Source organism: Gigantopelta aegis, chromosome 9, assembly GCF_016097555.1.
Source record: "Gigantopelta aegis isolate Gae_Host chromosome 9, Gae_host_genome, whole genome shotgun sequence".
Lineage (NCBI taxonomy): Eukaryota > Metazoa > Mollusca > Gastropoda > Neomphalida > Peltospiridae > Gigantopelta > Gigantopelta aegis.
This window is the reverse complement of record NC_054707.1, coordinates 22,266,001-22,291,575: the sequence shown is the minus strand read 5'-3', so window position 1 is coordinate 22,291,575 and position 25,575 is coordinate 22,266,001. Positions and strand designations below refer to the sequence as shown.

Genomic DNA, 25,575 nt, shown 5'->3' with positions numbered 1-25,575 from the left:
CTTTTACGACAGGCAGCAAGGGATCTTTTATTTGCGCTTCCCACAGGCAGGATAGCACAAACCATGACCGTTGTTGAACCAGTTATGGATCACTGGTCGGTGCAAGTGGTTTACACCTACCCACTGAGCCTTGCGGAGCACTCACTAAGGGTTTGGAGTCAGTATCTGGATTAAAAATCCCATGCCTCGACTGGGATCCGAACCCAGTACCTACCAGCCTGTAGACCGATGGCCTAACCACGACGCCACCGAGGCCGGTACCTACGTATTTAACCGAAACATTGTTGAAAGGGGGTGCTGTCGGGTTTCTTCGTGTAGAGTGTGTATTAGTGGTCAATATGTGGCATTTTTTTTTATCGGCGAACTCGAAAATGATCAGTGCAATGATATTTAACGTCAACCGTAGGATGATTGTTGTCTTAGAAACTCTGAAAGGGTATCTTTGCCAACTGAGCCTACTAGGTGGTAGGCAAAAATCCCGCGTTTTTTTTTTAATAGCAGACGTCAAAGAGCGATTGTAACCGTCCAAATGTCCGTTTAGCTCTCGAATGACAGTGCGACGGGATTTAGCTCAGTCGATTGGGTGCTCGCTTGAGGTGCATGCGTCGCAGGATCGAACCACCTCGGTGGATCCATTCAAGTGCTTGGGGTTTTTTCTCGTTCTAACCAGTGCACCACAACTGGTCAAAGGCCGTGGTAAGTGCTTTCCTGCCTGTTGGAAAGTGCATATAAAAGGTTCCTTTCTGCATTAAGAAAAATGTAGCGGGTTCCAACCAGTGCACCACAACTGTTCAAAGGCCGTGGTATGTGCTTTCCTGCCTGTTGGAAAGTGCATATAAAAGGTTCCTTTCTGCATTAAGAAAAATATAGCGGGTTTCCTCTAATGACTACGAGTCAGAATTACCAAATGTTTGACATCCAATAGCCTATGATTAATTAATCAATGTGCTCTAGTGGTGTCGTTAAAAAACAACAACTTTAGAATGGCAGGATACTCGGACTAAGCTAGAAAGGTCTATGTGATACCTCATATTTAGACCACTGTTCGTAATGACTGGTGTATGTGTGTTTATTTAAGAAATATCACTCTTTCACTCTTTGGTTGTTTTGATTGTACAAAAAAAACACCATTTAAAATAAATCAGTGTCAAAGCAATACTTGTCATAAAATATTTGCATACGAAAAAAATATTAAATGTATCAGTATAAACATTACAGAAATGCATATATGTCCTTGAGAATTGTGGACCGGATTAATAGACTGGTACTGTCCGTTCGACACCTGTTCCGCATCACGCAGCATGTACAGTGGTGACGTTGACGCACTTGGAGATGACGTGGTCTTCAGTAGGTCAAGCGGATGTGTGAATGCGCATGGCGCTCCAGAATGAGGGAGCGTCTCAATAGTTTTATTCATGATGGTTAAATAAACGTTAGCAGCCTCTATGGAGCAACCAAGTGCTATGTTACTGTACATGCAGGTTATGAAGTCACCTGTAATCCTGAAAATAAAACAAACCAGACTTTTTAAATATAAACTGCGTGTTTAGAACAGGTTATAGGCCTATAGTCCGTCTAACAGAGAACGACTTTTTTCATACTATGGAATTTACTACAAGTTATTTATTTCTGAGCCAATTGTTTTCTAAACTGCACTAAAAATTGTTTGTTTGGTTTGGCGGACTATAGACCTTATTTGTCAAGATATTCTATAGGTAGGCTATGTGTAAACAGGTAAACTATAACTTATCCACACATCTACGAAATCCTGCCTACTCCAAACTCTTGGGTACTAAGAGTCTAGAAATGGTAATAGCAAAGGTGGTAGCAAATATTAAGCTATATATTAGTCCTTGAGATTGGTGGACTTGTACTGACCTTTCGACACTGGTACCACCATCTTCTATCATATGACATTCATTTAACGTTAAGCGCAAACAAACCACCCAGTCTTGCAAACGACCGCGATCACTCAAGCTTTTGGATATATGTACATCAGGTGTAGATATACTACACCGACTTCCCTCTAGTTAGCCACTAAACAATAACCATTACCGCATTGTCCTAAGAAAAACTGAAATTGAAAAAAAAACAATTGAAATTATCCTGGACAGCCAACCAAAAGATCTGGGGCCTAATTCACTAAATTCTCGCAACTTTGCGATCTCGCAGTGCAATGCTAAACGACTTGCAAAGAGGATGCTTTGTTGTCTAACGACTGAACCTTATATAAGTACGAAGATCAAATTAGAATTATTGTGGTCAATGCTAAACGTTAATAAGAGTAGCAATGTAACAACAGCGGGCTAATTGAAAAAAAAAAAAAAACGTTGCCCGATTCTTTCATCCAAGTGTCTCAATTACTATATGTAATACACCCAGTAGGTGCTTATTAAACAGCGTTAGGGTGACAAATAATCGTTTTTATGCTCGATTGATTTGTAGATCCATCTTTTAACAGAAAAAGCTAAATTAGTTGTATTGTATTCTGTGCGTCTTGGGGTTTTGTATGGATATTTAAGGGAAATGTTTGTTTTTTAACTTCTCTTAATAGACGTTCTATAATCATGGATTAATAAAGTACCAGGGAAAAGGGAATACAGAAATGCCAACAGTTCCATGTACAATTTTAAATTGATCAAATAGATTTATGCCGTTGGCAAAGAGGTCTTCTGACGGTTGCTGAGCAACGTCTGATATAACTGAAGTTTAGACCTATTGATTGTAATACCATATATTTATCACAACAAAGTAATAAGAAGATAGGTTATGCCCTTCAGAATGTGACAGATCTTAAATGAGCTACACATTATTTGCTGAAATTACGCGCCCACAACCTTGGTGGTTCAAATTGCATCTGAGAAATTGAGGATCAATGAGTATTGTAAAATTTTAATGATGTTCACATACTGTGTCGAAAAACAACGCATCAATAATGTTTAAATATATTTTTTTTTTAAATTATGTTAGAAAATCAATCACTATTAAGGTTCAGGCTGAGTCTTTTTTATTGATTTGTTCTGGAATCTGAAGGAGACGAGAAAAACATTTCATTTCATTGCAACTTATTTTCGTGCTTATATCCAATTAAGGTTCAAGCACGTTGTCCTGGACACACACCTCAACTATCTGGGCTGTCTGTCCAGAACAGTCGGTTAGTTGTTAGTTGGTTGGTGGTTAGTGAGAGAGAAGAGGGTGCAGTGGCCTTAAACCTACCCATTGAGCCCTTAAGAATTCGCTCTGGGTTGGAGCCGGTATCGGGCTGCGAAGTCTGTACCTACCAGCCTGTAATCCGATGGGTTAACCATTTTGCCACCAAAAAACTAAATGTGACGCCTCACTCCATTAAAAAAAAAACTAATCTCACCTCATCCATGCTTCACATTTACACCTTCTTCCGATCTAACATGGCAACCCTATCTAACATATTGGTATGTGCTATCCAGTCTGTGGGATGGTGCATATAAAAGATCCCTTGCTGCCAATTGAAAAGAGTAGCCCATGAAGTGGCGATAGCGGGTTTCCTCTCCCAATATCTGTATGGTCCTTAACCATATGTCTGACGCCATATAACCGTTCATAAAATGTGTTGAGTTTGTCGTTAAATAAAACATTTCCTTCCTTCCTAACATAGCGGTTGTATTAAATAACAACAACAGGAGTATCGGTGAGATACATGACATCCCCGTCAGGAGTTACGGCTTCCATGAGTCCACAATATTGGACTCGAGTACTCGAGTGTCAAACTCGACACGGATCCGAGTACCCGACACTTACACTAGATGATAGTGGGACTAAGGAATAATTTTAAGTGTTTTATTTAACGACGCACTCAACACATTTTATTTACGGTTATATGGCGTCAGACATATGGTTAAGGACCACACAGATTTTTTTTTTAGAGGAAACCCGCTGTCGCCACATAGGCTACTCTTTTACGGCAGGCAGCAAGGGATCTTTTATTTGCGCTTCCCACAGGCAGGATAGCACAAACCATGGCCTTTGTTGAACCAGTTATGGATCACTGGTCGGTGCAAGTGGTTTACACCTACCCAATGAGCCTTGCGGAGCACTCACTCAGGGTTTGGAGTCGGTATCTGGATTAAAAATTCCATGCCTCAACTGGGATCCGAACCTAGTACCTACCAGCCTGTAGACCGATGGCCTGCCACGACGCCACCGAGGCCGGTCTAAGGAATAAAGTAAAATAGCATTATGCATCTTAATTCCATCGCTGAAGATGGATGCCAAATCATGCCATTGTATTTTACATTCCATGCATTCCCATAGCCCTATAACGAAGAAGAAATGAAGAAATGTTTTATTTAACGACGCACTCATCACATTTTATTTACTGTTATATGGCGTCAGACATATGGTTAAGGACCATACAGAGTTTGAGAGGAAACCCGCTGTCGCCACTACATGGGCTACTCTTTCCGATTAGCAGCAAGGGATCTTTTATTTGCGCTTCCCACAGGCAGGATAGCATAAACCATGGCCTTTGTTGAACCAGTTACGGTTTACACCTACCCATTGAGACTTGCGGAGCACTCACTCAGGATTTGGAGTCGGTATCTGGATTAAAAATCCCATGCCTCGACTGGGATCCGAACCCAGTACCTACCAGCCTGTAGACCGATGGCCTAACCACTACGCCACCGAGGCCGGTCCCTATAAGGTGACCGGCTGTAAGCAGTATGACAAAATGACGTAAACAGTATCTTTAAATGAGAGTGCTCTTCATTCCACGGGTACTCGAGTCCTATGATTTCATTCGTTTTAACTCATTTTCGTGGTTATATCCAATTAAGGTTCAAGCACGCTGTCCTGGGCACACACACCTCACTATCTGGGCTGTCTGTCCAGGACAGTGGGTTAGTTGTTAGTGGTTAGTGAGAGAGAAGAAGGTGTAGTTGCCTTACACCTACCCACTGAGCCCTTACGAACTCGCTCTGGGCGAGAGCCGGTACCGGGCTACGAACCCTGTACCTACCAGCCTATAGCCCGATGGCTTAACCACTGCGCCACCGAGGCCGGTGAGTCCTATGAACGGACTCCGAGTCTTGCCAGGGTACTCGTTGGAGACCCTATCAGGAGCTTGATAAAGGATAAAGCACATTATTGAATGAGTTAAAGGAATGTCTGGATTATAATTGTGTGAAATTCGTGCAATGGGATGGATTAACGGTTTATTTTGACCCACTATTGCACCCACTATAGACGATGTGGTCTGATTGGTGACGATATTGTTCTTTATTAGAATGGGAACAGTTTTGTAGCTTGGACACCATGGTGACACATTCTATAGGCAGACAAACAGCTTATGTATTTACTGATAAATGTTTTGGGAAGAAAACAGTCTTGGCTAACAATAATTTTCTGTTCTTCAGAATCTTGACAGATTATGTGATTTATGTGTGATACAAGGTCAGTTATTTAGAACAGTTTGGGTAACCTAGTAGTAGCAGAAAGTATATTATCTAGAACCATAAAAAGTAAAAGTTTGTTTGTGTTGTTTAACGACACCACTAGAGCACATTGGTTTATTAATCATCGGCTGTTGGATGTCAAACATTTGGTAATGTTGACATATAGTCTTAGAGAGGAAACCCGCTACATTTTTTTTCCATTAGTAGCAAGGGATTTTTATAGGCACCATCCCACAGACAAGATAACAAATACTACGGTCTTTGATATACCAGTCGTGGTGCACTGGCTTAAACGAGAAATAGCCCAATGGGCCCACCGATGGGTATCGATCCTAGACCGCGCTTTACCACTGGGCTACGTCCCGTCCCCATGAAAATTAGGTCACCGTGACCTAATAATGGTATGCAACACAATATCATCCCAAGTTGGACTTGCCTGCAAGGTTTTATGTTCCCACATGGAGTAGTTTGGAAGATATTGTGCGGACGAATTTTCTTTTGGCGTGCAGTAAGCAGTAAAAATTAACGTAGGTCTTGGTGACCTCGTAATTGTGTGCAGCACCGTCATATTGTACTCGCATGCAATCTTTGATGGCTGAGCATGAAAGGACGATATGGCCCGGATTTCCTTTAATGTGCAGTAAGGTAACAGTGACCTAGTAATTGTATGCAAGACTCCGCTATATATGAATTTATAAGGAAGATAGTCCCTGGAAATGATTTACTTTTATGTGCAGTAAACCGTGGGGAAAAGGGCCACAGTCATGTCTGGGACAAGGATTCACTAATTAATATGCAGTAAACCGTGAAAAGTAGGTCACAGTGACCCAGTAATGGTATGCGATACAACGTGAAGCCGTTACACGCGCAGTTCTGCCTTCAGTCTTCGTGTACTGTAGACCGGCCTCGGTGGTGTAGTGGTTAGGCCATCGGTCTACAGGCTGGTAGGTACTGGGTTCGGATCCCAGTTGAGGCATGGGATTTTTAATCCAGATACCGTCTCCAAACCATGAGTAAGTGCTCCGCAAGGCTCAATAGGGAGATGTAAACCACATGCACCGACCAGTGATCCATAACTGGTTCAACAAAGGCCATGATTTGTGCTATCCTGCCTGTGGGAAGCGCAAATAAAAGATCCCTTGCTGCTAATCGGAAAAAGTAGCCTATGTAGTGGCGACAGTGGGTTTCCAATCAAAATCTGTGTGGTTCTTAACCATATGTCTGACGCCATATAAACGTAAAATAAAATGTGTTGAGTGCGTCGTTAAATAAAACATTTCTTTCGTGTACTGTATTATTGATTACTAGTCATAATTCAGGTAAAACTGCATACCTTCGCTGTTCCAGCATTTAGTTTTCACTTCTGTATTAAAAATGAGATTTAACCTAAACACTCTGATGGTAATGTGTTAAGAAACCTTTTTTATTTACATAGAAATGTGTTTCTGAAAGATGCTATTGGAGATGGTATAGGTTTAAAACTTAATGCATGTAATATTGTTTTATATGAATTTTAATAGTATTCACCATAGAGTTACTGAGATACATGCAAATTTATCGGTCCCCTTTTGACACAGAAAATAATTTTCCCGTCTGGTTTTTTATTTTGTTGTTTTTTAGGGGTGGTGGTGGAGGTGTGTGTGTGTGTGTGTGTGTGTGTGCGTGCGCGCGCGCGTGTCCGTGCGTGCGTGCGTGCGTGCGTGTGTGTGTGTTTTAACCGTAACATACACCAATGCCTATGAATGCATAAATAAAGGAACATGAGTATAAGGTTTATTAATCAGATACTGTTATGTGTCAGATATATTATTTACCAATTGTAATTTTGGAGACCATGAGAGTGGAATCCGTTCGCTCATTTGCCAAGATAATCATCACAATAAAACAATCGTAGCACCTCTCCCACCCCCACCTACTTGTCAAACCCTAGATCCGCCCTTAACATTACCTGCACCAGTAGCTGCCTCTGGAGGACTGTATCCCACTCGGCATTTTCGAGCGTCGTTTTCTTCTACACGTGCTGAAATATTTCTTCATTCTTCTGTAACAGTCCAAGTGAGAAAGGTATTCTGAAAGGGAGATCAATGCTATAGTATGTTCACAGGCATTCTTCATTCTTCTATAACAGTCCAAGTGAGAAAGGTATTCTGAAAGGGAGATCAATGCTATAGTATGTTCACAGGCATTCTTCATTCTTCTATAACAGTCCAAGTGAGAAAGGTATTCTGAAAGGGAGATCAATGCTATAGTATGTTCACAGGCATTCTTCATTCTTCTGTAACAGTCCAAGTGAGAAAGGTATTCTGAAAGGGAGATCAATGCTATAGTATGTTCACCGGCATTCTTCATTCTTCTGTAATAGACCAATTGAGAAAGGTATTCTGAAAGGAAGATCAATGCTATAGTATGTTCACCGGCATTCTTCATTCTTCTGTAATAGACCAATTGAGAAAGGTATTCTGAAAGGAAGATCAATGCTATAGTATGTTCACCGGCATTCTTCATTCTTCTGTAACAGACCAATTGAGAAAGGTATTCTGAAAGGGAGATCAATGCTATAGTATGTTCACAGGCATTCTTCATTCTTCTATAACAGTCCAAGTGAGAAAGGTATTCTGAAAGGAGATCAATGCTATAGTATGTTCACAGGCATTCTTCATTCTTCTATAACAGTCCAAGTGAGAAAGGTATTCTGAAAGGGAGATCAATGCTATAGTATGTTCACCGGCATTCTTCATTTTTCTGTAACAGACCAATTGAGAAAGGTATTCTGAAAGGGAGATCAATGCTATAGTATGTTCTCCGACATTCTTCATTTTTCTGTAACAGACCAAGTGAGAAAGGTATTCTGAAAGGGAGATCAATGCTATAGTATGTTCTCCGACATTCTTCATTCTTCTGTAACAGACCAAGTGAGAAAGGTATTCTGAAAGGGAGATCAATGCTATAGTATGTTCTCCGACATTCTTCATTTTTTTGTAACAGACCAAGTGAGAAAGGTATTCTGAAAGGGAGATCAATGCTATAGTATGTTCTCCGACATTCTTCATTCTTCTGTAACAGACCAAGTGAGAAAGGTATTCTGAAAGGGAGTTCAATGCTATAGTATGTTCTCCGACATTCTTCATTTTTCTGTAACAGACCAAGTGGGAAAGGTATTCTGAAAGGGAAATCAATGCTATAGTATGTTCTCTGGCATTCTTCATTCTTCTGTAACAGTCCACGTGAGAAAGGTATTCTGAAAGGGAGAACAATGCTATAGTGAGCTAAATGCTACAGTAAGCTCAATGATATAGTGTATTCACTACCCTCGAAATGAGGGCGCAGTGGTTGATGTCAGGTTCAAGGCTGGTACTGCTGGATCTGTATATATTTACTACTCAAAAGAATTTAAGGGTCAGACGATATTTTCGACATTATTTTCTGAATGTCAATTATATTAGCTAGACCATAATGTCACGTATGGTATTGTTCCATTTTGACGAAAGTGGGTCTAAGCAACCCATAAATGAATTAAAATCCACTGTCATTGACACTGTCGACTAGTTCTAATGGCGAAAACATGCTTACATTTGCACGTAAATTAGGGCGAAAGCGAAAGGTCTGCTAAGTGCCCATAACTTGCTTTTTCACAAAGCGCTTCATTTGCACGCTTTGCACGTGTATTCCATGTTCCCAATGCTGAATTTCCGTATAATTGGAGCTTGCGTTTGTGTACGGTGCACACTCCAAATTCGACAATGGTACGACTTCAACTGACTATCGAAGATCGAGGAAGGGCTATTGCTTGGCTTCAGGATGGCAATACGCAAAGAAATGTTGCTCTGAGACTTGGTGTCAGTCAGTGTCGTTGGCCGACTGTGGCAACGGTACCAAGCAACGAATTCTGTTCGAAATCGTCCACGTTCGGGAAGACCCCGAAGCACTACAAATAGAGAGGACCGCTACATCACCAATATGGCTCTACGTCAACGCACAACCACTGCACGCCGATTACGTGACAATCTGCGGACTGCGACTGGAACTCAAGTGTCTGATCAAACAATACGCAATCGTCTGAGAGCCAATAATCTACGCTGCCGTCGCCAGGCTGTTCGACCACCACTCCTACCACGTCACAGAACGGCCAGACGTCACTGGTGCACGCTTCATCTGCGGTGGCAACGTGTTCAGTGGGGTCGAGTGATGTTCACTGATGAGTCCAGTTTTAGTCTCCAGTTCAACGACGGTCGGGTTCGTGTCTACAGACGTCCTGGGGAGCGCTTCGCTGACGTTAACGTTAGACAACGTCACCGGTTCGGTGGTGGCAGCGTCATGGTGTGGGGCGGCATCTCTATCCACCACAGGACCCCCCTCTATGTGGTGGATGGCAATCTGAATGGAATCCGCTATCTGAATGAGATTATCCGGCCGTTGGTTCTCCCAGGCCTTCAGCAGATTGGCGGCGGGGCAGTTCTGCAGGATGACAATGCCAGACCCCACCGCGCCAGGGTGGTAACGGACTTTCTCAGACAACAAGGTATCGCCAGGATGGATTGGCCAGCATATTCGCCTGACTTGGCCCCAATAGAGAACGCCTGGGACGAATTAGGCAGGAGAGTTCGGGATAGCCCCTCCGGCCAACCTTCATGATCTGGGTCAACTTCTTATGGCAGAGTGGTAGGCCATTCCCCAAGAGTTCTTCAGACGTCTGATCAACAGCATGAGGCAACGATGTGTCGAGTGTATTCGCGCCAGGGGTGGATTCACACACTATTAAACGAATGTTCTAATATGTAAAATCCATGTTTGACAACCTTCAACTTTGACAGCTTGTCATGTGACTTTCTTGTATACAGTGACGTTTATTTGTGTTTTTTTGTAAATATGGAACAATAAATGAAATTTTTGGTGTAGTTTACATCATCAATCTAATACACTCTGAAACTTATTTGGTTATGAATTTTTGACCCTTAAATTCTTTTGAGTAGTATATATATATATATCCCAGGACCGGCTCCCAAACAGCCGGTGGTGTTGAAAGGGTTTACTGTCCCACTGCATTTCCCCATAGCAGTTTTAACAGAAAAGCTAAATCAAGATTGCCCACAATGCACCTATAGTCCTTTCCAGCAATGAAGGTCGTTTCTGACTATGGCATGCATGCTCTACAATCTATTTATTTGTTTTATTTTTAATTGCATACAATCAAAATAGTGCTTTCTGTTATTTCCAAAATACTTCTACTTGTCTTTTTTTCCGTCAAATGAAAGTGAAATAATTTACAAAAAGCAATGTTCCTGGATGCTGTTAAGGTCTGTAGAGTATATTGTTTAACCTCACATGGGATCATAGATAAGAGTGGTTATTTAAGGTGTAAACTCGTCTCTCTTTACTTCTTCGCATTCCAGTATTCCAGTAGCATCCAAAGGAGCTAACCATGCCTTCGATATTGTAAAATAGTTTATAATCTCAGAGATACAAAACATTTATACCTTGGATGATTTATTGGTGTGCATTCGTTCTCTTGACACAGGGGACAACTAAATTAAGTAAAAAAGTAATGTTTTGTTATTAGTTGACACTGGATTAAAGAAGTAACAAAGTCGTTTAATATGTCAGATGATTGCAGTGAACATGTGCACTTAGCTTCTTCTTCTTCTTTTCTTCTTCTTTTTTTTTTTTTTTTTTTTTTTTTTTTTTTTTTGTTTTTGTTTGTTGTCTTTTTGTTCGTAATGAGATGGTTTTCGATAGGTGGAGGGTAAATGTATGTAAAATTTACGACGAATGACGTTTGCTGTTCATTCGACACGTTAAAGTTTAAGGCGTTATTTTTGCTACAACAGGCTATAATTCACGACCCATTCGTTTAATATTATTATTATACACTTCTATGACCCCTGTGTGCTTGACCTATGCATGACATCTGTGTTAATGCACGAACAGCTGGTACTTGCGGCAACACAATCAAAGTTTTGTTACCAACTTTCACATGCGTGTTAAATGATTGGTTAAAAGCATTGATGCACAAATACTGTTGATCAATGATATAGATTGGGGCTCCAAGACAACAACAAAATGGTTGCCGGTAGCAACCGACAGAATATCTGAAAAGTGAACATCCACTTTGTCCACAGAATTAGAAATATACCATACTACTTATTGTTGCTACCCGAGGATATTGGCATAGACTGTTATACAAGGAATTATGTGTGTTTAAAGGTCTGGGATCCCTTTACAACATTCTGTGGCTCGTCTGGTTAAAACGTATAATATTGTTTAAGAATATATCATTTCTATATGCATTCGCTGTTTTCTTGTCTGTTTTACTGTTCACAGACGCCTTAAGACAGTGTTATAGTCTGAGCGCTTGGCGTTCGCTAAAATATGGATTATACTGCGGCTTTCTACTCAATCGTTAAGCATTTAAATGACAGTTTATATAGTCCAGAGGATATGTGCACAAAAATGACCGAATCGTGCACTTTTTGATAAAAGCATGAGACTTTGCACACACACACACACACACACATACCAGACATCAAAGAGAACATTTTAATGATTGGGGGCATCCTAAATATACCTTGTGGTGGCCATAGTGGCCATTTTCCAATGGGTTTTTTGTTTTTATTGCGGAAATGTCCAGTTAACCAATGTACACATACAAAGGTTGCAATAAAGAGTCTATTGTATTGTATTATATTGTATTGTATTGTATTGTATTGTATTGTACTGTATTGCATTGTATGAGCGTTATGCAAATTTAGAACAAGGAAAATTTATTTTGTAGATCAAAAGGCAAATATTTCGTAGATACTGCTTGTTCAAATTATAGTAGGGTGGAATTGAATATGGATTTCATTTACGTTTTGTTTGTTAATTGAAGCATATTTTATTGCGCATAATATATTTAGTTAAAAGTATTTGGCACACGGGATCCAATTTTTAAGGCCCTCTTCTAGTTACAATATATTATAACAATATCGTCAACTATTTTCAAGACTATAGACATTGAAAAACAAATACATAAAACAAAAGCAAAATAATAATGTGAATCAAAGTGACAAATGTACCTACTTAAGGAAGACTTATCTTGGACATGTGACTATTTGAGAACTCGATTATATGTGTGTTTATTTGTTTTGTTTAACGACACCACTAGAGCACATGTATGACATACCTGTAAAACAAAGTACTTAAATTTTGCGCGGAACTAGGGTAGTCATAGACGCTACCTGTTATAGCTGAAATGAGCAGCTTCACCCCCAATTTCTTTTTAATTCAATTTAAGGGTTAGGGGTGGTAGTATTTATATCCGCTGTGTATATATGTCGATTGATACGCTACAGGTAGGAGTTTTAGCCACATAGGTTACTATTGTCGTCAATGGGATTTTATTTAGTAGTATACACCCACAAGGCCGACATTACTAGATAAACTGTCTGTCTGCCTGTCTGTCTGTCTGTCTTCCTTCCTGCCTGTCGTTCTATTTGGCAGCACTCGCAACGTTTCAACTGATATCACGAACATAAGCAATTACTCGTTTCCAGATCAGATTTGTCCATGTTGTCCGGGAATGCCAGACCAATTTACGGGGAGTGTGCACGCAGAAATAGATTCGACACGGCCATCAAATTAATATTTCAAGAAAGAAACTAGATTTTACAATGTTGTAAGAGGACAAAATTGAACTGACACTTTCCTTTATTTCTTTTTTGCGTTGAACAAGAAGTAGTCTATTATATGCACCCCCTCACCCCCAATATATCGCCATATCCCATGATATATGATCTACTAGTACTACTTAAATACAAACTGTCTCTGCGATTCGTTTATTTTACATCTGTGTCATAGGACGCTCAGTTACAAGATTACTGCAGGGTGTATACCACCAAATCAAGTTCTATAGACGACAATAATAACATGTGGCTAAAACTCCTACATGCAGCATACATATCAATCGACCATGGATATAAATACTACCACCCCTCTCTCTCTCTCTCTCTTAAAGTGAATCAGAAAAACATTGGGGGTTAAGCTGCTCGTTTCAGAAATAATGGGTAGCGTCTACGACTATCCTAGTTTTTGACAAAATTTGAGTACTTTTTTTACAAGTACCCCATACATGTTTCAAACACAACGCTACTTGACACAGTGGTACTAGATGAAATAGAATTGTATACATTTTTTTTTCTTGTATAACAAACACAGTCACATGTATAACCAATGGCAGGACTTGTGATATTAACTGCTCTACTAAACCAAATAACATCCAGCTGGGTCAAAGGTCGAGGTGCACCTCGAACTTTGACTCAGCCGGATGTTATTTGGTTTAGTACTACCCGCAGGAGCAAATCAACGAGTTGTGAGACAAAGCCTGGGTTGATGGGCAGATTCCGCCCCACAGACAATGAATCTCTCACATTGTGTCTTATGCTTAATATAACCAGTGTCAGACACAAACACACACACACACACACACACACACACACACACACACACAAGGATTGGGCACAAGTTATCCAACTTACGAGGACCTCTCCTAAAAGGTCAAATAAAATCAATTATCGTCTCTGAATACTCACGCTTATAGTTTTCGCGACAGAGCGGCTTGAAGACGGTGTGGAAGATCTGTGTTTCCTTCATGGTGTCGGTGCAGTTGTCGCCGTACACGTCCTCGCAGTGCTCGTAGTCGGCGTAATGTCTGAAACACCAACGTGTACGTCGCTTAGACATCCAGCTATACAATCACCCAGTCACCACTTAGACATCCAGGTATACAGTCACCCAGTCACATCTTAGACATTCAGCTATACTGTCACCCAGTCACCACTTAGACATCCAGGTATACAATCACCCAGTCACCACTTAGACATCCAGCTATACAGTCACCCAGTCACCACTTAGACATCCAGGTATACAGTCACCCAGTCACATCTTAGACATTCAGCTATACTGTAACCCAGTCACCACTTAGACATCCAGGTATACAATCACCCAGTCACCACTTAGACATCCAGCTATACAATCACCCAGTCACCACTTAGACATCCAGGTATACAGTCACCCAGTCACATCTTAGACATCCAGCTATACAGTCACCCAGTCACCACTTAGACATCCAGGTATACAGTCACCCAGTCACTACTCAGACATCCACCTATACAGTTACCCAGTCACCACTTAGACATCCACCTATACAGTTACCCAGTCACCACTTAGACATCCAGCTATACAGTCACCCAGTCACCAATTAGACATCCAGCTATACAGTCACCCAGTCATCCAGTCATCACTTAAACATCGAGCTATATAGTCACCCAGTCATCCAATCACCGCTTAAACACCCAGCTATACAGTCGCCCTGTCATCCAATCACCGCTTAAACATCCAGCCATACAGTCGCCCTGTCATCCAGTCATCCAGTCACCACTTAAACATCGAGCTATATAGTCACCCAGTCATCTAATCACCACTTAAACACCCAGCTATACAGTCGCCCTGTCATCCAGTCACCACTTAAACATCCAGCCATACAGTCGCCCTGTCATCAAGTCATCCAGTCACCACTTAAACATCGAGCTATAAGTCGCCCAGTCATCCAGTCACCGCTTAAACACCCAGCTATACAGTCGCCCTGTCATCCAGTCACCACTTAAACATCCAGCCATACAGTCGCCCTGTCATCCAGTCATCCAGTCACCACTTAAACATCGAGCTATAAGTCGCCCAGTCATTGAGTCACCGCTTAAACACCCAGCTATACAGTCGCCCAGTCATCCAATCACCGCTTAAACATCGAGCTATACAGTCGCCCAGTAATCCAGTCATCACTGAAACATCGAGCTATACAGTCGCCCAGTCATCCAATCACCACTTAAACATCGAGCTATATAGTCGCCCAGTCATCCAATCACCGCTTAAACACCCAGCTATACAGTCGCCCTGTCATCCAATCACCGCTTAAACATCCAGCCATACAGTCGCCCTGTCATCCAGTCATCCAGTCACCACTTAAACATCGAGCTATATAGTCACCCAGTCATCCAATCACCACTTAAACACCCAGCTATACAGTCGCCCTGTCATCCAGTCACCACTTAAACATCCAGCCATACAGTCGCCCTGTCATCAAGTCATCCAGTCACCACTTAAACATCGAGCTATATAGTCACCCAGTCATCCAATCACCACTTAAACACCCAGCTATACAGTCGCCCTGTCATCCAGTCACCACTTAAACATCCAGCCATACAGTCGCCCTGTCATCAAGTCATCCAGTCACCACTTAAACATCGAGCTATAAGTCGCCCAGTCATCCAGTCACTGCTTAAACACCCAGCTATACAGTCGCCCTGTCATCCAGTCACCACTTAAACATCCAGCCATACAGTCGCCCTGTCATCCAGTCATCCAGTCACCACTTAAACATCGAGCTATAAGTCGACCAGTCATTGAGTCACCGCTCAAACACCCAGCTATACAGTCGCCCAGTCATCCAATCACCGCTTAAACATCGAGCTATACAGTCGCCCAGTAATCCAGTCACCGCTTAAACACCCAGCTATACAGTCGCCCTGTCATCCAGTCACCACTTAAACATCCAGCCATACAGTCGCCCTGTCATCCAGTCATCCAGTCACCACTTAAACATCGAGCTATATAGTCGCCCAGTCATCCAATCACCGCTTAAACACCCAGCTATACAGTCGCCCTGTCATCCAATCACCGCTTAAACATCGAGCTATACAGTCGTCCGGTCATCCAGTCATCCAGTCACCGCTTAAACATCCAGCTATACAGTCGTCCAGTCATCCAGTCACCACTTAAACACCCAGCTATACAGTCGCCCAGTCTTCCAGTCACCACTTAAACATCCAGCTATACAGTCGCCCTGTCATCCAGTCACCACTTAAACACCCAACTATACAGTCGCCCAGTCATCCAATCAACCAATCACCACTTAAACATCCAGCTATACAGTCGCCCAGTCATCCAGTCACCACTTAAACATCCAGCTATACAGTCGCCCAGTCATTCAGTCACCACTTAAACATCAAGCCATGCAGTCGTCCAGTCATCCAGTCATCCAATCACCACTTAAATATCAAGTTATACAGTCGCCCAGTCATCCAGTCACCACTTAAACATCCAGCTATACAGTCGCCCTGTCATACAACCATCCAGTCACCCAGTCACCACTTACATATCCAGCTATACAGTCACCCAGTCATTCAGTCATCCAGTCGCCACTTAGACATCCAGCTATACAGTCATTCAGTCACCTAGTCATTCAGTCGCCCATTCACCACTAAGACATCCAGCTATACAGTCACCCAATGATTCAGACACACAATCACCACTAAGACACTGAGCTATACAGTCACCCAATCATTCAATCACCCAGTCACCACTAAAACATCCAGATATAGTCACCCGGTCATCCAGTTACCACCCCACTCAGCTACGTATTCGGCCATCCCTATACTGTTATTTCATAGGTAAGCATCCAATAACGGCATCGGTGGTGTAGCCATCGGACTTAAGGCTGGTATATTGGATTCGCAGCCCGGTGCCGGCTCCCACTTTAACGGGCCGGTGGATAGGAAACATGTAAAGACATTTAATTAATTTCTCTCTCAATAACCATTAACCCACTGTCCTTGACATACCCAGATAGTTCAAGTGTGCGCCCAGGACATCATACTTGAGCCTAAAGTGAATATAAGCAGGGCAACAAGTATACATGAAATGAAACCATAGAGGACTGACACCGGCCTCGGTGGTATCGTGGTTAAGCCATTGGACATAAGGCTGGTGGGTATCGGGTTCGCAGCCAGGTACCAGCTCCCACCCAGAGCGAGTTCTAACGATTCAATGGGTAGGTGTAAGGCCACTACACACACACACACACACACACACACACCTCTTCTAACCCACTGTCCTGGACAGACGGCCCAGATAGTTGAGGTATGTGCCCAGGACAGCGTGTTTGAACCTTAATTGGATATAAGCACGAAAATAAGATGAAATGAAATGAAGAGGAATGCCGCTTCTACCTGCAGGCTGTCTTCAGCGAGAACCTCGTGTCTGCGGGCAGCATCACCTCGAACTCCTGGACAGGGTCCGTGTAGGTCCCCAGCGCCTTGATGGTCGGGCTGCACGTCTGGGAGAACGAGCGCGAGCACAGGCCGCCCACGCACCGCACGACGTGGAACACTGCAAACACAGAGCAATTCAACGTGTAAGAAAAAAAGGTTTTGTTTAACGATGCCATTAGTTTTAAAACAAAGAAGTTAGTTTGTGTAAAGACACCACTAGAATTGGCTACTGGATGTCAAACATTTGGAAGTTATGACGTGTAGAATGTGATGTGATAAACGACGATGATACCAAAAGTGTGTTTTGTTTAACGATACCACTAGAGCACACTGATTTATTAATCATCGAATAATGGATGTCAAACATAAGAGGAAACCCGCTAGCAGCAAAGGATCTTTAATATGTATTTTTCCAATTAGCAGCAAAGGATCTTTAATATGTATTTTTCCACAGACAGGACAGCACATACCACGGTCTTTGATAATCCAGTTGTATAGCACTGGGTATAACGGGGAAAATCCAATCAGATGGTTCGATCCTACGACGCAAGTACTTCAGGTTAGCGATCTACAGACAGAGTTATATCCCGTCTTTAAATCACTTCAGTCATAGGAATCGTCTTTTTTTCATACTATGGAATTAACTACAAGTTAACCGGCCTCGTTGGCGTCGTGGCAGGCCATCGGTCTACAGGTTGGTAGGTACTGGGTTCGGATCCCAGTCGAGGCATGGGATTTTTAATCCAGATACCTACTCCAAACCCTGAGTGAGTGCTCCGTAAGGCTCAATGGGTAGGTGTAAACCACTTGCACCGACCAGTGATCCATAACTGGTTCAACAAAGGCCATGGTTTGTGCTATCCTGCCTGTGGGAAGCGCAAATAAAAGATCCCTTGCTGCCTGTCGTAAAAGAGTAGCCTATGTGGCGACATCGGGTTTCCTCTAAAAAAAATCTGTGCGGTCCTTAACCATATGTCTGACGCCATATAACCGTAAATAAAATGTGTTGAGTGCGTCGTTAAATAAAACATTTCTTTCTTTTAACTACAAGTTATTTATGTCTGAGCCGACTGATTTGTAAATTCACACAAACATTGTATATTTTCGTTATTTCCAACACACATTTGCTTTTCTTCTTACCTCAAACCAAACTCAAATTATGTACAATAATCATGTTTAGTGTATGATGGGACGGACTATATTTTTTATATTTAAGAAATGCCGTCGTCGATATTGTAATATAAACATACATGCATCTGTAATTTGGAGAGGACCTTGTTGTCAAATACACACATGTACATACATAATACGCAATAAAATATGATTTCAATCAACCCTAGTTTCTGAGGTACGTACTTTTCCGTTTCGCATAAAAGCATTTTGAGCTAGTCCAAACACTAGAGAGACCGACACCAACGTATTGGATTTAACCAGTGGTTATAACCAATGTGTACTTTGAGCTGTACACGCCGTAGACATTTTACAATGACCAGTAACTAGCATCGATGTCTTGAAGTCCTGTCATGCATCTTACAATGTGGAGGGCGGGCCGTAACCCAGTGGCAAAGCGTTCGTCTGATGCGCAGTCGGTCTAGGGTCGATCCCCGTAGATGGGCCAATTGGGCTATTTCTCGTTCCAGCCGGTGCACCACGACTGGTATATCAAATGCCGTGGTGTTTCCTATCCTGTCTGTGGGATGGTTCATGTAAAAGATCCCTTGCTACTAATGAGAAAATGTAGCGGGTTTCCTCTCTAATACTATGTGTCAAAATTACCAAATGTTTGACATCCAATAGCCGATGATTAGTAAATCAATACAGCAGTGAATTTTGGATTTTACTTTCGCTGTAAATCCCTCGTTTGAGTAAGTGGTATGTAGCTAGACAGTTAGGGAAAGAAAGAAATGTTTTATTTAACGACGCACTCAACACATTTTATTTACGGTTATATGGCGTCAGACATATGGTTAAGGACCACAAAGATTTTGAGATGAAACCCGCTGTCGCCACTACATGGGTTACTCTTTCCGATTAGCAACAAGGGATCTTTTATTTGCGCTTCCCACAGGCAGGATAGCACAAACCATGGCCTTTGTTGAACCAGTTATGGATCACTCACTGGTCGGTGCAAGTGGTTTACACCTACCCACTGAGCCTTGCGGAGCACTCACTCAGGGTTTGGAGTCGGTATCTGGATTAAAAATCCCATGCCTCGACTGGGATCCGAACCCAGTACCTACCAGCCTGTAGACCGATGGCCTAACCACGACGCCACCGAGGCCGGTAGACAGTTAGGTATTATGATGGATACTGTATGTTTAACTATTCATAGGCTGCTGTTTAAAAAGAGATTTGGTATTTAAACCTCCTCGTTAAAATCCTATAAAACAATGGAACACCCTACTTTGCAATCTACATTGTTAATCAAACGTGTCTGACTGAGGTCGAGAGACGCGTAAACAGCACCGGTTCGTGTACGGGCAATACACGTTTACTAATTTCTAAACGTATACACGAAAACAATGTCCCATGTAGATATGTATGTATGTATTTGTATGGTCAGCAATTACAACAAACAGAGAGATTACCTAGTTGATAAACTAAACAGGTCTGTTTAAGTGAAATCATGTCATTAAAATATGTTATTAAATATTGTTTAAGTGTAATAGTAGACGTTTTTTTAGTTACAGAGTTCAGATAAGCGCTCTACCGACTACACTAAATCCCGCTTCACATATACTCTGTCAAAAAAGAAACGCATAGGCGAAATATTCATGGAATTATATCTTTAATACAAAGTGGCATAATGTCGTTATTTATGATCGTATCACAGTCAAATTTGACAGGAGTATGTGATAATGTTCTTGCTATGAACTGACGGCAGTGGAGGCGTTTTCATCACCAAACAGCGTCGCACGAGGGCGCTGAAACCAGTACCTTGTGTGGACACCAGCAGCAGCAATCACTGCGCGACATCTTCTTGGCATAGACTGAATGAGTCTCTGAATCCGGACACGTGGAATTCTAGCCCATTCTTCCTGCAGTGCATGTGACAGTTGCGGAAGCGTCTGAGGCTCCGCGTTACGCTGACGTACACGTCTGTCCAGTTCGTCCCATAGATGTTCATTGGGGTTGAGATCTGGCAATCTTGATGGCCATGGCAGCACATTAATGTTCTCATTCAGTAGGAAATCGATTGTTGCACGTGCCGTATGTCCTGCTGAAAGAGTTCTCTCTGTTGATCCAAAATAAGCATGTGACGGTGAAGAATTTCATCCCGGTAACGTACAACTGTCAGGTTGCCTTGTACGAACACAGACCTGTTCACTTATGCCGGTGTATGAGATGGCTCCCCACAACATAACACTCCCTCCACCGAATCTGTCAACTTGGGTGACGCAGTTGTTGGCAAAACGTTCATTGCGCGTCTGTAAACACGTTGTCGTCCATCACGTCGCTCGTCGCTGAACCATACTCGCCGCCAGTTTCCCCAAGTTCCACCCATGTACATTCGTGCACCAGCGAACACGTAAATGTCGATGTTGACGTCGCAGGTCGGGGCCAACATACGGTCTCCTAGCCCATAAACCAGCTTCTCGAAGTCGGTTCCGAATGGTTTGTGCAGACACCCTTCTCAAACCAGGTATGCGTCCAGCAGTGTTCATTGCTGTGGCAGTTCGGTGACGCAAGTGCAGAACCCGGATGTAGCGATCTTGTGCTGCAGTTGTTATGCGAGGTCTTCCACTTCTGGGCCGGTCTTCAGCTGATTGAAACAGCTGGTACCTGTCCCAGAGACGTGAAATGGTGCTCTGTGGCGTGCGACTGCTGACTGCGATTCACCTAACTGGACCGACCTATTGCAATGTTTCGATTCGGCAGGTTTAGTCTTGGCATCTTGTAACTCGTCTACGTCGAAATAGAAATGAGGCATCATTGCGAGTATTGTAGCTTTAAATACCCATCACTACCCCAATCTTTTCCCCTAGTTTCACGTGCATTCGACAAAATCTGACCATTTCACGTCGATTTCCTGCAATTGTTGCACAACGTGCCACAACGTGCCACAACGTGCGTTAAATTTGTTTTAGGGTGCATTTGGGCATGCTGTCCCATTCCATGAACATTAACAAATATGGTCATTTAGCAACATTGTACACAAAAAAGATATTTTGTAAAACCAAGCATTTCTTCTTTCCCAATCGCCTATGCGTTTCTTTTTTGACAGAGTATATTAGTAAGACAGAGGAAGTTAGAGAAGCAAAGCGGCTGACATACATAATAGCAGATAGACGGGTAGGTAAGCAGAGAGACGGGTAGGTAAGCAGAGAGACAGGTAGGTAAGCAGAGAGACAGGTAGGTAAGCAGATAGACAGGTAGGTAAGCAGATAAATAGACAGGTAGGTAAGCAGATAGATAGACAGGCAGATAAGCAGATAGATAGGCAGGTAGGTAAGCAGATAGACAGGTAGGTAAGCAGATAAATAGACAGGTAGGTAAGCATATAGATAGACAGGCAGGTAAGCAGATAGATAGACAGGCAGGTAAGCAGATAGATAGACAGGTAGGTAAGCAGATAAATAGACAGGTAGGTAAGCAGATAGATAGACAGGTAGGTAAGCAGATAGATAGACAGGCAGGTAAGCAGATAGACAGGTAGGTAAGCAGATAGATAGACAGGCAGGTAAGCAGATAAATAGACAGGTAGGTAAGCAGATAAATAGACAGGTAGGTAAGCAGATAGATAGACAGGCAGGTAAGCAGATAGACAGGTAGGTAAGCAGATAGATAGACAGGCAGATAAGCAGATAGACAGGTAGGTAAGCAGATAGACAGACATGTAGGTAGGCAGATAGACAGGCAGGTAAGCATTCATAGGTGGGATTAGTTTAGTAGTGGGGTGCATTCCTGAGCTGAGATTGGTGGTTCGACTGATCGCCCTCAGCTACTCGTTTACTCTAGGGCACCTCGACTGATTTATCAAAGGTCATGGTATGTGCTGTTCTGTCTATGAAATGAAGTCCATATAAAAGATTTTGGTAGAATAGCGTATGCGACAAGTGCGAAGACAGCGGGTGGTGGTATTGTTGTTTTGTGCGTGCGTGCGTGCGTGCGTGCGTGCGTGTGTGTGTGTGTGTGCGTTTTTGTAGACCAAATATCAAAATAAACATATTTTAGACATCAAAAAGCTGTATTAAAGTTTTGCTGAAGTTTCGTTAAACAGTTACCGCCGATTCATTTATTTCCACGTGCGTGTTCCTTTATATCGAAGATGTAATCTGACTTAACATATCTTACTACAACTCTACCTTCGTATCTGTTAGTAGATCCGACATTGTCCAACGGTGTTTCGGATCCCAGTAACTTTCCTTCGCAACAGTCATTTCAAATGGTGTTGTGGCTTGTTTGGCGCTATCAAATATATGACAGCGGAAGGGTGGGGGAAGGGGGCGTTGCTCAGTGGTACAGCGCTCTCCTGATGCCCGGTGGGCCCATTGGGCTATTTCTCGTTCCATCCAGTGCTTCACAGCTGGTGCAACAAAGGCCGTGGTATGTACTATCCTGTCTGTGGGATGGTGCATATAAAAGATCCCTTGCTGCTAATCGAAAAAAGTAGCCCACGAAGTGGTGACAGCGGGTTTCCTCTCTTAATATTTGTGTAGTCCTTAACCATATGTCCGACGCCTCATAACCGTAAATAAAATGTGTTGAGTGCGTCGTTAAATAAAACACTTCCTTTCTTCCTTCTTTCCCAGCGGAGGTTTCATTGGTCAAGTGAAAGGTCACCTGGACATGCAGTAACACATGGGTTTAGTTAAGATCTACTGACAGAGACCTAAGGCTGGACTGCCAGTCTGGTCAGTAAGGTCTTATTTCAATTAGATTAATCAAGGACGTCGTAATGCCGGGTTTTATCTTCCGTGTGTCTCTTCGTGTTGATGATAATGGCAGTAATTATAGAATAATAATTCAGTCCACGGCAAGATAATTGATTGTTATTTTTCCATATTTCTTAATTTTTGTGCTAATACAGTTAATTTATGAAGATACTGCAATATTTTACCGCCCGTTAGACGCAGTGGTTTATAACTATGGCTATTAGTATTTCTTGTGTATGCTCAAGATATTTAGTGATAGTCGAGCGATTCAGCCTCGGAAACGTGCCTGTCCTCGGCATTAAGGCAGTCAGATTCTACGTTCATAGTCCTTGAAATTGGCAACGGCAACCATCAGGCCCGCCGTAAAATGCTGTTGCAAGTTGTTGGGGTTTTTTTTGGGTTTATTTTATTTTTTTTTTGGGGGGGGGGGGGGGGGGTTTGGGGGGGCAACATTTGTATCATTATTGTTATAAGTTAAAGTTAGTTTTGTTTAATGACACCACTAGAGCACATTGATTTAGTAATCATCGCCTATTGACATATAGTCTTAGAGAGGATCTTTTATATGCACCATCCCACAGACAGGATAGCACATATCACGGCCATTGATATACCAGTCGTGGTGCACTGGCTGGAACGAGAAATAACGCAATGGGCTCACTGATGGTTCCAGACCGACCGCGCAACAAGCGAGCGCTTTACCACTGGGCTATCTCCCGCCCCCTTGTATCATTATTGTATATATATATTTACTTTCTTATTATTTGTCGCAAGATTATCCGTATTTCAAGGACTGATTCGTCACCTGTGGTCCGTCCCATTCTCCTATAAAAATGGTTTTGTTTCTTCGTTTGTTGTTGTTGTTTTGGGGTTGGGTTTTTTTTTGTGGGGGGTTGTAAATAATTTTGCTTTGGCTTGACGTAAGAAGAAAAGTAAAAGTGTTTTGGAAATAAAAAAAAAAAAATAAACACTTTTTTGTATGCAATTAACAAAATATTCGGTTTAGAAATGAATTAATACTGTAATAAATACCATAGTAAAAAAAAAAAAAAAAAACCGAGACGCTTATAGCGTTATGGCCGCCATTTTGGTTTATGGACTGGTATAGTCTTGCTTTCTTGAGATAACTGATTATTTTCTTGTTGCTCCCAAAGACAAGATAGCACATTCCCTCTGTAGTGAAATGAATCAAACAGAGTTGTCTCGTATTAAGACTACACAGGTCCAGCCTATAAACCAACATGGCGGCTATAACGCCATAAACGTCGTTTTCTTACTATGTTATGTATTACAGTTTTATTTATTTCTAAACTGAATCTTTTTTTAATTTCACACAAAAAGGGGCGGGACGTAGCCCAGTGATAAAGCGCTCGCTTGATGCGCGGTCGGTCTATTGATCGACCCCTGTTGGTGGGCCCATCGGGCTATTTTTCGTTCCAGCCAGTGCACCGCGACTAGTATATCAAAGGCCGTAGTATGTGTTATCCTGTTTGTGAGAAAGTGCATATAAAAGATTCCTTGCTGCATTACGTAAAATGTAGCGGGTTTCCTTTGCTAACTACTTGTTAGAATTACCAAATGTTTAACATCCAATAGCCAATGATTAATCCATTTATATAGTGGTGTTGTCGAACAAAACAAACGGTTGCGTTACAGGCTACTCTTGCTGATTAGCAGGTCTGGAACTTGTTTCGAACAGACACGAGCCGAAAAATTAAATTTGTTTAAACCACGTATGCATCGAGAAAAAGATACGGCATACTCACCACTGCCACCAGCCTTAAACTAATAATTACAGTGCCCCCCCCCCCCCCCTCCCAATGTCATCAATTTTGCACCAGCCTCAAGTGATTTTGTACATTTGTGCTCTTCACGACAACTGGACTTGCAGCTGACCAGAGGGCCTCTTTTCCCGGCTATGATTGTTATTATTATTTCTGACCTGTGCGATCCTGCAGAAAACCTAATCCGTACGTCAGATCATCGAACGCCACTCTCATATAACATTAATCCCTCCGCATGATACGTCCGTCTTTTATGACAGACCTCATTTGGCGGCACGGCGTAAAAATGCAATAGGATGGTACATTTTAGCCGTTAAAATTATTTTCCAATAACAATCAAGTCTCGTTTTCCTTCTATCATTCCTATCTCTATTTACAACCCGGGTTCGGCACGTGCCTTACA

The 25,575-nt window shown here is 42.2% G+C and overlaps 1 protein-coding gene across 1 annotated transcript; it reads right to left on the bottom strand.

The window, feature by feature from the left end:
- Positions 1-1,073: 1,073 nt before the first annotated feature.
- LOC121380515 lies at positions 1,074-25,575 on the bottom strand. The gene is made up of 5 exons (XM_041509358.1): positions 25,248-25,575; positions 17,471-17,630; positions 13,997-14,115; positions 7,381-7,501; positions 1,074-1,502 (listed from the first exon to the last, which is right to left on the bottom strand). The coding sequence occupies exons 2-5, from the start codon at positions 17,512-17,514 to the stop codon at positions 1,163-1,165; spliced, it is 624 nt and encodes a 207-aa protein (XP_041365292.1). The 5' UTR covers positions 17,515-17,630; positions 25,248-25,575; the 3' UTR covers positions 1,074-1,162.

Excerpts from the sequence above, each read along its gene's own strand:
- LOC121380515 (XM_041509358.1), bottom strand. The coding sequence starts at position 17,514 with ATGCTGCCCGCAGACACGAGGTTCTCGCTGAAGACAGCCTGCAG. Across the intron at positions 14,116-17,470 it reads TCGCTGAAGACAGCCTGCAG|ACATTACGCCGACTACGAGC; the intron begins GTAGAAGCGGCA and ends TTGGTGTTTCAG. Across the intron at positions 1,503-7,380 it reads AGAGGCAGCTACTGGTGCAG|GATTACAGGTGACTTCATAA; the intron begins GTAATGTTAAGG and ends TTTTATTTTCAG.